Below are 13,956 nucleotides of genomic sequence, written 5' to 3' on the forward strand. Positions count from 1 at the left end.
CTGACTAATGCCAAATTGCAAAGACGTCCATACTCACTTTCTCCAAATTTGCTATTAAGCTTTTAGGAAACTTTCACCGATGAGGCAGAGTGACATTTTCAATTGGGTTTCAAAATTTGGCATACAGCACACTGGCATTCATGATTCTAAGAAGTCATTTTATGTGCTGTTGAGTAGCACACGCAGTCACACAACACGCACAAAGAGACCCATACATGCACATCATATTACATCAGCAGTTTTACATATATTCAGAATCGATGGTGTTTAAATGTGTTTGTTTGAACGTTTGGATCAAAACGATTCCCTGAAACATTGTAAAGTAATGGAATTACCTGGCATTTTCTCTGCCTCCATGTGTTTCCAATCACACAGCCACAGAAATAAAAAAAATATATTAAAAGCTTGTGGAAAATAGTTGCAGACACTACTTGTGCTAAATTACTGCTGGCAGCAAACCAGAAAGTTATTCCTTCCATGGGTCTTGGCCAGAGACAAAATCTTGTAACAATAAAACAAATGAAAAAAAGTAATACTCAAATGTACTGTAAAGTAACACATGTACAGTAAGTAGCAGTGACACATTTGGTCATATGAGCAGGTAACAATCGGTTGGGATTGAGTTATGCTTTTAATTCCAAAATATTAATCCATGTACAGTCTTTCAATCCAAAAGGCAGATGTGGACTCTGGCACATCTGGACAATGTGTCGTAATAGGACAAGCGTAGGCTACTAACGTCTGCTTGGAGATTGTGCTGCTCCACCCCTTCTCTTTCTCACTGAGGTTCATTGGGAACGGTCGTTTATACACCGTATTTGTCAGTTGGTTTGTGTACTTTTTTTTATAGACCCAAGCTGTGAACAGTGAACCGCTGCATGCCATGTATATGTTAGTATTTTTCTGTGATGTGTCCTGAAATGCTTTCTGTAGAGCTGACTCCACATCATTCGTCATTACAAGTTCCAGATTCCTTTCTTCTTACTCATATTCCCACACTCAGCTGCTGCTCTATGCTCAGTTGCCCTTACTTATCAAAGTTCTCAGACATAGTTGAACCAGCAAAACATCTAAGGCAAGCATCATTATTATTGCTTCTAATTGGGTATATGGATTTTAACTAACTCCTTACACTAAGTATTAAACTGGGAACACTTTACAATAAGGTCCCATTAGTAATGTTAGTTAATGCAATAACTAGCAATGAACAATACATTTGCTAACAATAATCTTTGTTAATGTTAGTTCTTGTTACTATACGTTAACTCAGGTCCATTCAAACTTATAAACAAACACAACTTTTGATTTTAGTAATGTATTAGTATGTTGAAATTAACATTAACTAAGATTAATAAATGCTTTAGAAGTATTTTTACTTGTTAGTTCATGTTAACTAATGTACAGAAGTTAATGTTAACAAATGGAACCATATTGTAAAGTGTTACCATTAAACATTTGTGCTACAAATGTGAATGATCTCAAATTGTGTGGCTTTTTGAGAAGAGGTGAGCAATTTTTTTTTTTTTTTTTTTTGGGTGATCAGACTGACAGATTTTGCTTGCCGGACTATAAAACGGGCAAAAAAAAAATCCCTTTTTTTAAAGCCTGGTTTGCTGACTTGAAGCTGGTCAGGCTGGGATTCCAGCTATGTCAACTGAAGACAAGCTTAGTCTGGTTTGGAGGCTGGTTTGAGGGGGTTGACTCTTTTTATGTACACCAGTAAGTAACCACCTAGCAACCTCCTAAAATGCCCTAGCAACCCTATAACAACACAAGAAAAACATTTTGAACACCTTAACAGCTGCATGGCAACATCCTGGCAACCATCCACAAAATCCTGCATACTAAACTTTGTATGGGCAAACATCACTTGCGTTTATTTATTAAATTGTAAAAATATTGACATTAAGGCCAATAAGAAGCCTTGGACTAGAAACACCCAGTGGTTGTTCTGAAAACGGTAAACCATAATTAAACTGGTACAGCACAGGAGACAAGAAGATCTGCTACTCCTCCACCATGTGCTGACATAATGTGGCATGGTGTAAGATAAAAAACCTTGCATAATTGAAAGGAAATTAGTCTTAGGAATCTTTAGCATTAGGAATTGGCTGAAAATAAATCTTAGGGATAAGACCACTATAAAACAGTTGACATCACATTCTCTCAGCTAAAAATGGAGTTATTTTTCTTTCCTTTATAACTGGGCTTTTGAACACGCCATTCCCTGCCACCTGTCTGAGCAATAGGAATATGTTCGTTCAACATCAACAAACTCAGACTTTCAACCACATCTGTTACTGAGTATCAGTCTTGTAGATGTCCTTGGTTGTAATAGCAAACTTATATTGAACTTTATTCTCTGCTAATCCCTCTCACAGATTTACTGAATGAGAGAAAAGGGGCCAGCTTCTGCAGGGGAAAAAAATACTTTTTCTTTTACTCAGCTAGAGGTGAATGACCATTTGGGAGGAGTACTGTCCTTTGGCATTGACTGTGAAATGGAACTTTTTTTTCTTTTTTTTTAATTGGAGGCATATATTCATAGTTACCTGGAAGAGCATCTGTGTCTGCAAAATAAAGTGACACTCTTAGGTCAAAAGAGAAAAAAATATATTAATCTTTTTTTTTCTGTAGCTAAGGTTTACATAACAAGTGCAAAACAGTAAGAAGTAGATGTTAGAATGTAGATGCAGACTATCTTGGACTATGTTTGTTTTGGAGCAAAACTAGAATTGTCAGATGTTTTAAAAGTATATCAAGTCTAAACTGAGTAAGCACTAAGCTATCTTGGCTTATTTAGTAGCACTCAGTATCAACAGCAATAACATAATAAGAATTTAATGGTTAAATTTATGAATCCGTTTCCCAGTGGAGAAATTTCAAATCTTCTAACTAAATGAAAATTATCCCATAATTTACTCTCAAGCCATCCTGTGTGTACATTACTTCTTTCAGTCAAACACAATAGGAGTTATATTAAAAAATATTCTTGCTCTTCCAAGCTTTACAATTGGAGTGAATAGAAACCTTGATTTTGAAGCCCAAAAAAGCACATCAATCCATCATAAAAGTAATCCATACAGCTCCAGGGGGTTAATAAAGGCCTTTTGAAGTGAAGCGATGCATTTCTGTAAGAAAAATATCCATGTTTATTAATTTATAAACTGGCTTCCGTAAGCGAGTCAATTCCAGCAGAAGAATGAACTTTGACCTGACACATGACGTATTGATGAACGCAGAAGCAGAGTAAAACAAAGCACCGGTCACGAATTAGAAGTCTAAAATGGGGATTTTTAAAGATAAATGTTGGAGAAGCTTGAGTTTGTTGCCCGGCCCTATTTGTTTGAAAAGCGAGAGACGTCTACTCTCACCTAAGCTTATGTTACTCCTACGTACTACATCCTACGTCATACAGCGGAACTCGACTCTCGTGAACACGCAGACGGGATATGGATATTTTTCTTACAAAAACGCATTGCTTCGCTTCAGAAGGTCTTTATTAAACCCCTGGAGCCGTGTGAATTACTTTTATGATTGATGTGCTTTTTTTGAGCTTCAAAATCGAGGTTACTATTCACTCCCATTATAAAGTTTGGAAGAACCAGAATATTTTTTAATGTAACTCCAATTGTGTTTGACTGAAAGAAGAAAGTCATATACACCTAGGATGGCTTGAGGGTGAGTAAATCATGGGATAATTTTCATTTTTGGGTGAACTATAACCCTTAAAGTGTGTTTGCTTCTCAACTTTACTGTCTAATGGACTTTGTGAAGCCAGGTAGGGAAAAAAAATGTGTAATTGTTTGTTGATGCATGAAATCTGTTTTTTACAAACCAAATTTGCATGTGGCTTGATCTCATGTTCACTCCCATACTGAATTACTGTACATGGCATTCAATATGTAGTAAATTGTGAATAAATAAAGTAATTGAATTAGCCACAAATTAGTAATATACAGTAATTATGTAAATATATGTATATACACATTTTCTAAGGAGACATGGAAAGTGCAGTACCTCGTCAAAAAATTCTGTTGCTATGTAACGTAAGTAGCGACAGATCTTTTCTTCCATATTGTGATGTACATCCAAATGAAACAGATTATCAGAAATGAAAACTGTAGGACAGGGATTTGATTCTATCCATCGGTTGTTGTTGTTCATCTAGTTATATTTAAAATAAATAGGGTAAATTTTCTTTTGAATCCAACTTTAAGAAAATATACAAAATATTAAAATAAATAATTAAATAATACAAATAATAATTAAAACTAAAAAAAGAAATATAAAAAGAATGAAATATGCAAAATTAAGAATGGGAAAGTAATGTGCACAGCATTCATTTTTCAAAAATGGGTAATTATTAATAACACAATAAAACAATAACAAGTTTGCTGTTGTAGTTATTTTTATTCATTTTCATTGTAAAAAAAAAAAAAAAAACTTGATTTTTTTTTTTTTTTTTTGTGACTTGGTTGTAATCATACAAAACTATTGGTGATAGTGTGAATGTATAGTGGTGATAGTGTAATGGTGTTTCATATGCCTCTAACCGGATGAAAATGTAAACATGTTGACATGAAATACATTGGTAAACAAGTGCAAACTTAGAAGGGAGACTTTATCTTCTGAAAGTCCACCACACGCATACACCATCATACATGCACTCCTTCTATTATGGTCCCTTCAGCTCACACATCTGGGATTTATTTGTTCTCTGTTTATGCATGGCATAAACATAAGCATCAGTGGCAAGACACATTCTTTTAACATGGTGATGGAGACTTGTCCTGCTTCCTCCTCTGACTCTTTAATTTTACGCTAAGGACTTTCCTCTTCTTATGTAATCTATTTCCATAGTTTAAGGGGAGGAAGGGCATTGTTCATTGTCCTCCACATCAGATCACTCAGTTCCAGTGTGGAGATCACAAGCCTGTGTGTATGCATTTAACCTTCCTTTAATCGCTTGTCCCAGCCTATGATTTGTTTTGTTTACTTTGACGAAGTCCTTACTAATTAGGTTTCTGTGAGCGGTGTTTTGTATAGAGATTTGCCCCAGCTGGCACAGATAAACAATGAAAACTGTTGATGGAACAGTTGGCACTGTCACAGAAGCGGTCGATAGAACATTTGCTCTTAATCTTTATGTAAGAAAATCAAACCAAGTGATATTTATTACTTATTTTAAAGAAAGATTTTCACACACACAAAAAAAACAAGTTTGATTTGGTTTTGAATTGTTTAATAAATAATAGATGTAATAATATAGATACATGTTACACTTGTTACACCTGCGTGAACTTTAGGGGAACTGACTTCATAGATCTACTGAAAAGAGCAGCTGGTTAAGATAACTGAACCATTGGTTTAGAAAAGTGCATTTAGTTCTGTGAAAAGCTTTGGCATTATTTGTTGCAGAATATTTATTAATATTTTTTCTAATGTAATTGAATTCTTGTATTTTTATATGTAAAAAAAAGTCGAATACTTTTGGGAACACTGTAAATATATATCTATCTATATTTACACTATTGTTCATAAGTTTGGGGTCGGTAAGATTTTTTAAATGTTTTGAAAAAAGTTTTTTGTTCAACAAGGTTGCATATTTCAAAATAAAGTAAAAATTGTAATATTGTGAAATGTTATTACAATTTAAAATTCAAGCACCTGTGCCACCGCCACCCAGTGGCTTCAGGAAACAGAGCACGGTGGGCAGTATGCATTTAATTATATAATTAAAGTATAATTAAAGTGTATAAAAATAGCAAATATGCATTAAAGTATATAAATATAGGAGGACAATGTCAGTCATTTGTATTTGCCACACTTCCTGCTACCAGCTGGTGGTGATATGACTAAATATTGGCATGAAGATGTCTTCAGGCCAGGATAATTATCAAAAATGTGAAGTTTGAGGCAGATTGGACATTGTATGCTTGAGTTACAACAACTTCCTGTTTCCTGTTCATGATAATAGCATGCTTTAGCACTCAGCTAATGTTTTAGAATATTTCTAACATGTTTAGTACTCAACTGCATATTTTTATACAGTAGTATGTTGCTAGTAGTGTATCACAGTGTTAAACATGTCACTTCCTGTTGCCATTGGGTAGCGCTATTACTATAACTGAATATTTTCATGTAGATGTGTTCAGGACAGGGCTCTTCTCAAACTTGTGAAGTTTGGGGCAGATTGGACATTGTATGCCTAATTTACAACAACTTCCTGTTCCATGGCATTAATAGCATACATTAGCACTTAGCCAAGTGTTGCATGATTTAACATGTTTCTAGCATGTTTGGTACTTCATGGCATATTTAAATGTTTTTCAGGGAGTGAATTACATCAAAATTTGTCAGGCCGCCACGGACACGCAATTTAACCCTCTGCGGTCTGAGGATTTTTGGGGCCCTGGTGAAGTTTTGACATGCCCTGACATTTGTGCTTTTTAACTGGCATTCCAAGGTGTTTGGTGTTTCTTTGGACTGGAGAAAAAAAAAACCTTTCCTGCTTCCAGTCAGTGATCTCACCATTAAATTAATTCAGAATGTCCAGTGTGGGCCAATATCTGGTCACTATGATTCTCAAATCTGTGAGATAAAAGAAAAAACCTTCTGTGAGCATGCTGATAACAGGATCACATCAGCTATTGTATTAATGTTAATATAATGTCCACTCTTAACAGAAAACTTGATTTGATTGCAGATCATGTGAAGAAATTTTTTTAGTCAAAGATTGGACGCATTTCTATTTATAATGTTTTAGAAAGAAGTCTCATGCTCATCAAGCCTGCATTTATTTTTATCAAAAATACAGAAAAAATGGCAATACTGTGAAATATTATAACAATTTAAAATAATGGTTTTCTATTTTAATATCATTTAAAATATAATGTATTTCTGTGATGCAAAGCATTTAAACATTAATATTACCCCTATGGCATTTTATATATTTGTTATATTATAGAGCCTAAATGTTGATGTGCAGTTTAATACATTGCTAACACATTTTATTTCAGTAATTATTGCGTATTTCAATCGATTTCACTCATCTCAGTATAGCAATATAGTTTGGGAATAGCAATGGCAATTTACTAATGTAACTTGTGTGTTGTAAACGAAACCGCGCTTCGATCTGCTCCATTAATTAACACTGAGACACACAAAACTTGCAGGATTCTTATTTAAACAGTTTTTTTGCAGTTTAATACTCACAGACACTATATCACGATTAGAATAAAGAACTTAAGAATAAAAAAACTTACCATTCACAATCATCGGCTTGATCTAGTTGATCCTCGAAATTTAATTGAATCCAGTCATGCTCATCCTCTGAGGTAAATCCTTTAGAAATTATTCCTCACCGCATCTCAAAATGATGAAAAGTACATGAAACTGACTTAGCTTGATGCTTTTTTCCGAGCTGACGCACATCGTGCGTTCACATTCTGTTGCATGTATCACCTCAGAATTTGCATCTGAATAGCGCGTGCTCCATGGCCGTGGCCGAATTAGTGGATAATGAGCTGGCTCGCAAATGTCTGACATCTCTCTCTTTTCATACAGATTATTTAAACCGAGAATATTTGTTTTTGATTTGATTTAATGATTTAAAACCTGACATTTCAACGTTTCTTTAGTCCAGTGTTAATTTCGTTGATGAATAATTTTCGTCATAATTTCCGTCAACAACATTTTTTCATGGACGAAAACGAGACGATGACTAAATAAAACTGCGTTTTGAATGACTAAAACTATGACTAAAATCTATTGTAATTTTCGTCAGTGAATAAAAACGAGACGAAAATTATAGAGATGGACGATTTGGGAAGATATCCAGTCAGGACCGCTGTCCTGTGTGGAAGATGCGCACATTTGAAGTGTAACATGCTGATCTAACTGCGGGAAACGCAACGCTGTTGCCCTGTTATTTTATTTCATCTAGTTTCTAAGCTTTAGCTTAACCTGATGTACTAAAATAACTAAAACAGATATAAAAAAAAACTATATAGACATTTAAAAGCAAAAACAAAAATACATAAACACAAATACTAAAACGTTTAACTAAAATTACAATGAAAAACTAAAAATCAAATTTAATCAAAAAATATAATAGCACCTCAATGATAAGTGTGTCAGTGCCTGACAAGTACTGAACTGAGCTCTCTTTCATGTGTTTTTGCACTTGAATGGTCAAAAAACGTCCACTTTGTTGAGTAAAGTACAGTTCTTTTTTTCACAAAAAATTAGACTTATGTCTAAAGAAACATTGAAATGTCAGGTTTTAAATCGTGTAAGTCAAATCGAAAACAAAAATTCTGTGTTTATGTAATCTGTATGAAAAGAGACACATGTCTGACGCCCTTGATTCAGCTCATTATCCGCTAATGCGGCCACGCTCATGGAGGGAGTGCTATTCCAACGCTATCTCACGACCAATTCGTACTTATTCTACGAGGTGGCTATTTCATATAAATTCATACGACTTCACACGTGCGAATTCGTACGATTTGTCTAAACCCCAGTGACGGTTAGGTTTAGGGGCGGGGTTTGGGGTAGGTCATTCGTATGAATTCATACGAATTTGTCAACTCGTAAAAAACATACGATTTATCAAAAAACGTATGAATTAGTACGAGTGAGGTCGTATGAATTCATACGATTTAGCCACCTCGTAAAATACGTACGAATTGCCGTGAGATTGGGTTGGCTATTCAGACACAAATTCTGAGGTAATACGTGTATACATTGTTTCAATTGTGTATTTATTGTTTGAAAAGTGTTTATCGGGATGTTAAAGCCATGGTGAGCAACCTCTGGAAGCCTTTGTTAGTTCATGGAATATCCTGTTCTTCTTTGGATTAATTTGTGGACTAAAGGTGCACAGAGCACCTTCCGGCTGCAAGTATGAATTGAAAACACAGTGTCCAGCGCTCACAGTGATGACAATAAATATTAAATAAATATTACTCCTCTGTATAGAAAATTGACATAAACATATGAGAATCCACCAATATTTCTCCAAATGTGCATGCTTTTAAGCTAAAACGCTATATGAAATGCCATTGAGGTAACATAATTGTTCAGACACTTTGCATCACAGAAATACATTATATTTTAAAGTATATAATAGAATACCATTATTTTAAATTGTAATAATATTTCACAGTATTGCTGTTTTTTCTGTAAATTTGATATACACCATGATGAGCTTGAGACATGATCACAGAGGGTTTTTTCACAGGCTAACTGACTGAAAGGCCTCATTATTGTGCAGGTCATTAGAGGTTCTTTATGCGATAGGTGTAAATCACCCATTATTCATGATGATTCACGCCTCCACACATACTGTGTTTCTTAACAAAAAGTGTCTTACAAAAACTTAATCATTTTTTGTTATAAATTTTTTCAATAATTTTGAAGCAAACATTCTAGTCTACAACCTCCAATACCCAGAAGTCTTGTGAACACAGATTTAATTTTTTTTTTTTTTTGGCTTTATTTCAGTGACTTAAGTTTTTTGTTTTTTCAATAACCACGCATAAACGTTATTCCTTCAAAAACACAAACATATTCATACATATTCCTCACATATTATTGTAGCTTAGTTTGTGCTGAATACAGTGTAATGATACTTTTTCTGCGTTTGCTGAGGCAGCATGCAGGCTACGATCGTGGGAATCCCAGACGGAGCTGGTAAAAGAGCGTGAGGAATTTCCTCTCACCTTTCCCGCCAGCTGCAGTGCACTGTCTTTGCGCAAGAAGCAGATGTGCACTCAGTTTCTTTCATGGAAAGTGAGGACTCATTTCTCATCTGTGATTCTGATATAATAGACGTGATTTCAGTAGAAACTGATTTATTTAATAGATCTGTTTCCTGCTTGATGCAGCAAACCACTGAATATGATGAGCTGGTGAAACTTATGACAATGCGCGACACTGTGAAAGGTCATTTAGATGAACAATATCTGTGGAGACATAAGTATGCAGCTCCGCTGAGCCTTCCCTTTCTCCCAGACATGCACACTGAGCTGTCAGTTGAGAGATCCATTCGGCTTCATGTTATTCGAATGTAGAGTGGCTGAGAGAGCAGTGGTGGATATAGGTGGATGCTTCAGGTGGAAATGAATATAGAGAATTACCTTTCCCCAGGGACTTTCCTCATCACTGAATGCTCCTGTTTTGCCCTCTAAACCATGTCTGATGACATTGAGGTTGGTGGGCAGAGTGTATGCGGCAGCTAGTCAGATTGGTGGAACTCTGCACACACCAGGAAGATGTGCTCAAAGACTTGGATCAGGGGGAGGGTTTATCTCCTGAGGCAGTCTATGAACTGTGTATGGCCACAGATCTAGTTCTCTGTGCCACCGAGCAGGCTGCTATGCTGGTAATGGAGCGACATCTCTGGCCATATTTGTCAGGGATCAAAGAGTCAGATAAAGCTGTCCCCATCGGGGCTCTTTGGCACTGCCATTGAGATGGTGGTTAAAAGGTTTAGAGAGGCAAGAACACAGGTGGCTGAATTTGGGAAATATATCTATCGCCAGGATCCTGGGAAGAAGAGCAGAAGACTAGTGAGGCTGCCTGGCCTCCCCCATCCGAGGAGTGGGGGGCAAAGGCAGCACAATAGGAGAAAGCCATACACAGATTGGGGAACTATGGGTGTGGCGAAGAAAAAGGAGAATGGTTGAGCAGGGCTGAGGCCCATGGTCTTGCCCCCTTTTTCATTCCCTTTTTCATCCCTTTACAGGAACATGTTCCTGGGGAGAAGAGCGAAAGGCAAGTGTGGCTAAAGCTAGCAGTCCTTCTGAGGAACCAGGGGTGAACCAAATCAAGTCACACACAGATCTGGGGGCTGAAAAAAGAGAGAGTGATTGAGCAGGGACATGGTCTAAGCCTGCCCCTTTTTCATCCTTTTCCTTCTTCCTTTCTTCTAGTCTCAGCCCTCCCCTTCCTCCCCCTCAGAAGAGGGTGTTGGGGTACAAGAAGAGGGTGTTGGGCTTGGGAGCCTGGCTCTTGTGGCCTACTCCTCACCCAAAGAGTGAACAATAATGCTTACTGTAGCCCGAGAAGCAAGCCGTTTTGTTTGCAAGGCCCGCTTACCCAGGGCCACGTCCCCATAGCATCAGCAGCTGACGTAGTGTCTCGTTCCCTTTCTCAACATTTTCTATTTGAATATATTTTAAAATTTAATTTTAAAATGCTGAATTTGCAGCATCATTACTCCAGTCTTCAGTGCCACATGGTTCTTCAGAAATCATCCTAATATGCTGATTTGTAGCTCAAGAAACATTTCTTATGTGATTAAGAAAGGGGCTCAAACCCCCCTCCCACTCCACACACATCTTCTCTTCCTTGATCTGCCTGCTGTGACATTAATTTCTTTCAAGAACAGCAGTGTATATAATAGCTAAGCATGTATGATCTCTTACGTATATAATGTGTGTGTGAGAGTATTACTCACAATGTACATCTTATTTCAGAGAGCTAAATTCTACCATAGAATTTCCATTCCTCTTCTTGAATTCTAGTCAATGGAAGTTTCCTCTCTGTTATTGAGATCCCAAAGGTTACTGCCAATTGTCTAGCCAAGACACATAACACCACATGAATTTTCACTCACTGTGAAGGTGTCGATGATGTCTTCATTACATTTACAGTCCCTATAAATTTTCATAGAAAGAGAGGTTCTTGAAGTGGTACCTCTGCACATTAAAGATTGAGTTTCATGAATGTTTCTCTTGCATTAAACCACTGGTCCTTTTGAAGAGCTCCATAGGTTGATTCTGATTTGTTTTGTGGGTAACTGTTTGTTCATTAGTTCTTGTTCTTCTGAAAGTAATTGTTCAAAAGTGAAAAGTCTGTTATCATGTACTCCCCAATACAAACCTAAATACAATGTACATTTTCATAGTTTTTTTTTTTTTTTATATGATAAAGAGCAGTTTGGACAGTCTGTGAAATATCTTGGTTTCAATGGTTTTTAACACAATACTAGCAATGCAAGTGGTGCCCCCTCAAAAGAAAATTCCCTAGTAACATTGCACAATTTCTTTTTTTCTTTTTTTGCTTATGAGAAATTTGTGAAGAAGCAATTAAAGTACATAGTCCAGTAATGTGGTAAACTCTCATAAAAATAATACCTGAAGAGGTATTGCTACCAAATAAGCATAAATTGCTGTCTTCCCCTCATTATGGGCTGATATGAGAGTTAATTGGCCTGTCCCCAGACAGTTTAACCATCTGCTCAGCCGTTAATGAGTTGGTATTGGTTTGGAAATGATTTGCTGTTGGTGTGGAATCTGTCAATGTGCGTTTTGAGACCTGTTAAGTTTTTCTATTACTTTTCCATCCTTCCATCCTGGGAACATTTGTTAACCACTGGCATTGTACATGCTGGTTTCACTTTGTTCTTGTGGTTGAGCTCATTGGCTAACAGATTGAATGCGAGGCAAATTTTCATCTCGTCATGTCAAAAAAGAATGAAATTGCTTAATGAGTAATGTGTAATGAGAACGAACTGTCAGCCTATGGTCATTTAATAGCAGTTTGCGGGAAATGATTCAGTTCCTTTAGAATGACTGAATTTCAGAGTTCTTTATTTGAAAACCCCCCAGGATATGATTAAGCACATGTTTGAGAAGTGACTCCCTTAAAGGCACATTATCCTTGCTGTAATTTACCTCCACAATGGCAGTGTTTATATCCTTTCTCAACACAGTCTCTCTCTCTCTTTCTGCCTAGGGACAGAAAGGTCATCCTGGTCCCTCTGGCCACCCTGGAGATCAAGTGAGTTCTCATTCATGCCATTTTTTTTTTCTTTCCACAAGAGGAGAATTAGAGGAATTAATTAGAAAATTAATAAAAATATTCCAGAGGCCATATTACAGAAAAATCCTTAAGGTGCTGATGGTGGTCCGGTGCCGAAGTTATTTCCCTGTGCAAATATTGCATCTTGTTCAGGTTTTCAAGTTTGCTAGCTGGTAGAATATCAATTAATTTTTATTCATTGTCATTCTTCCTGTATTTCATGGAATTTTTTCAGGTCTGGTGGTGGTCACACTTTCTTTCGCCAAGAAATCTACACTAAACATCTCAGATCTTTTAAGATTTAAGATAGGATGTTTCTGTAATACAGCCCCAGAGTACTGGATATAAATTATAGAATTAAAAAAATGAACAGAGTTCAGCAGAGTACAGCACACAAAAATAACATTAAATGCATTAATTTTTGTCAGATTATTTTGTCACACAATAACAACACTAAATTAATATTAAATTGACATCCCTATTAAAATATGCATGTGAACTCCAAAGCATCCACACTAGTATACAATCGTGATCGAGACGTTCCCTTTCAAAGGAACTAATACTGTATCGAGAATGATGCTGTGGGAATGTTTATACCCACGCCGCCATAGTGACCAGTGCATGTCTAGTGTGAATCTAGGATGAAAGCACTTGAGCTCCAGGAGTAGAGCCCAGGTCCAGGTCATAGAACCTCACGAATGTGTTCGGTGAGGACCAGCCTGCACCATCACAAACATCTTGAACAGATGACACTCTGGACAGGAGCGCTTTAGAGGCAGCTATACTTCTAGTAGAGTGGGCTTGGACTGACATAGGGGAATGTTGCCTGGCTGACTCATAAGCAAGCAAAATAGCCTTGACTGTCCACTGCTCATCCTCTGCTTAGATGCTGGGGACCCTTTGCTAGGAGACCCAAAACAGACAAACAATTGTTCCGTTTTACACCACAGGACAGCTTTGTGGACGTAAGCATCCAGCACCCAAACAGGGTACAGCAGATTGTTTCTTTCCTGGTCTGCATTCCCGAAGGGAGGATTACAGAAGAGCTTGCGGAGCACCATGGCCAAATCCCATGCCGGTACTCTAGTGCGTACTGCAGGCCTCAGCCTCAGGATGCCACGGAGGAAATGTGTAACCAATGGG

At 36.9% G+C, this 13,956-nt stretch overlaps 1 protein-coding gene across 6 annotated transcripts in view; it reads left to right on the top strand.

Moving 5' to 3' along the window:
• col27a1b (collagen, type XXVII, alpha 1b) overlaps window positions 1–13,956 on the top strand; it is a 147,777-nt gene that overhangs the window by 36,487 nt on the left and 97,334 nt on the right. For all 6 annotated transcript variants that reach the window (XR_010896852.1, XM_067405535.1, XM_067405536.1 and 3 more), the window contains exon 8: window positions 12,748–12,792. Coding sequence is in view for 5 of the 6 variants with exons in the window: in XM_067405535.1 (XP_067261636.1) it covers window positions 12,748–12,792 (45 nt within the window). In the remaining variant the exon portion in view is untranslated. The remainder of the gene's footprint in view (window positions 1–12,747; window positions 12,793–13,956) is intronic.

The sequence above is a fragment of the Chanodichthys erythropterus genome, chromosome 13, assembly GCF_024489055.1.
Source record: "Chanodichthys erythropterus isolate Z2021 chromosome 13, ASM2448905v1, whole genome shotgun sequence".
In the NCBI taxonomy this organism is placed as follows: Eukaryota; Metazoa; Chordata; class Actinopteri; order Cypriniformes; family Xenocyprididae; genus Chanodichthys; species Chanodichthys erythropterus.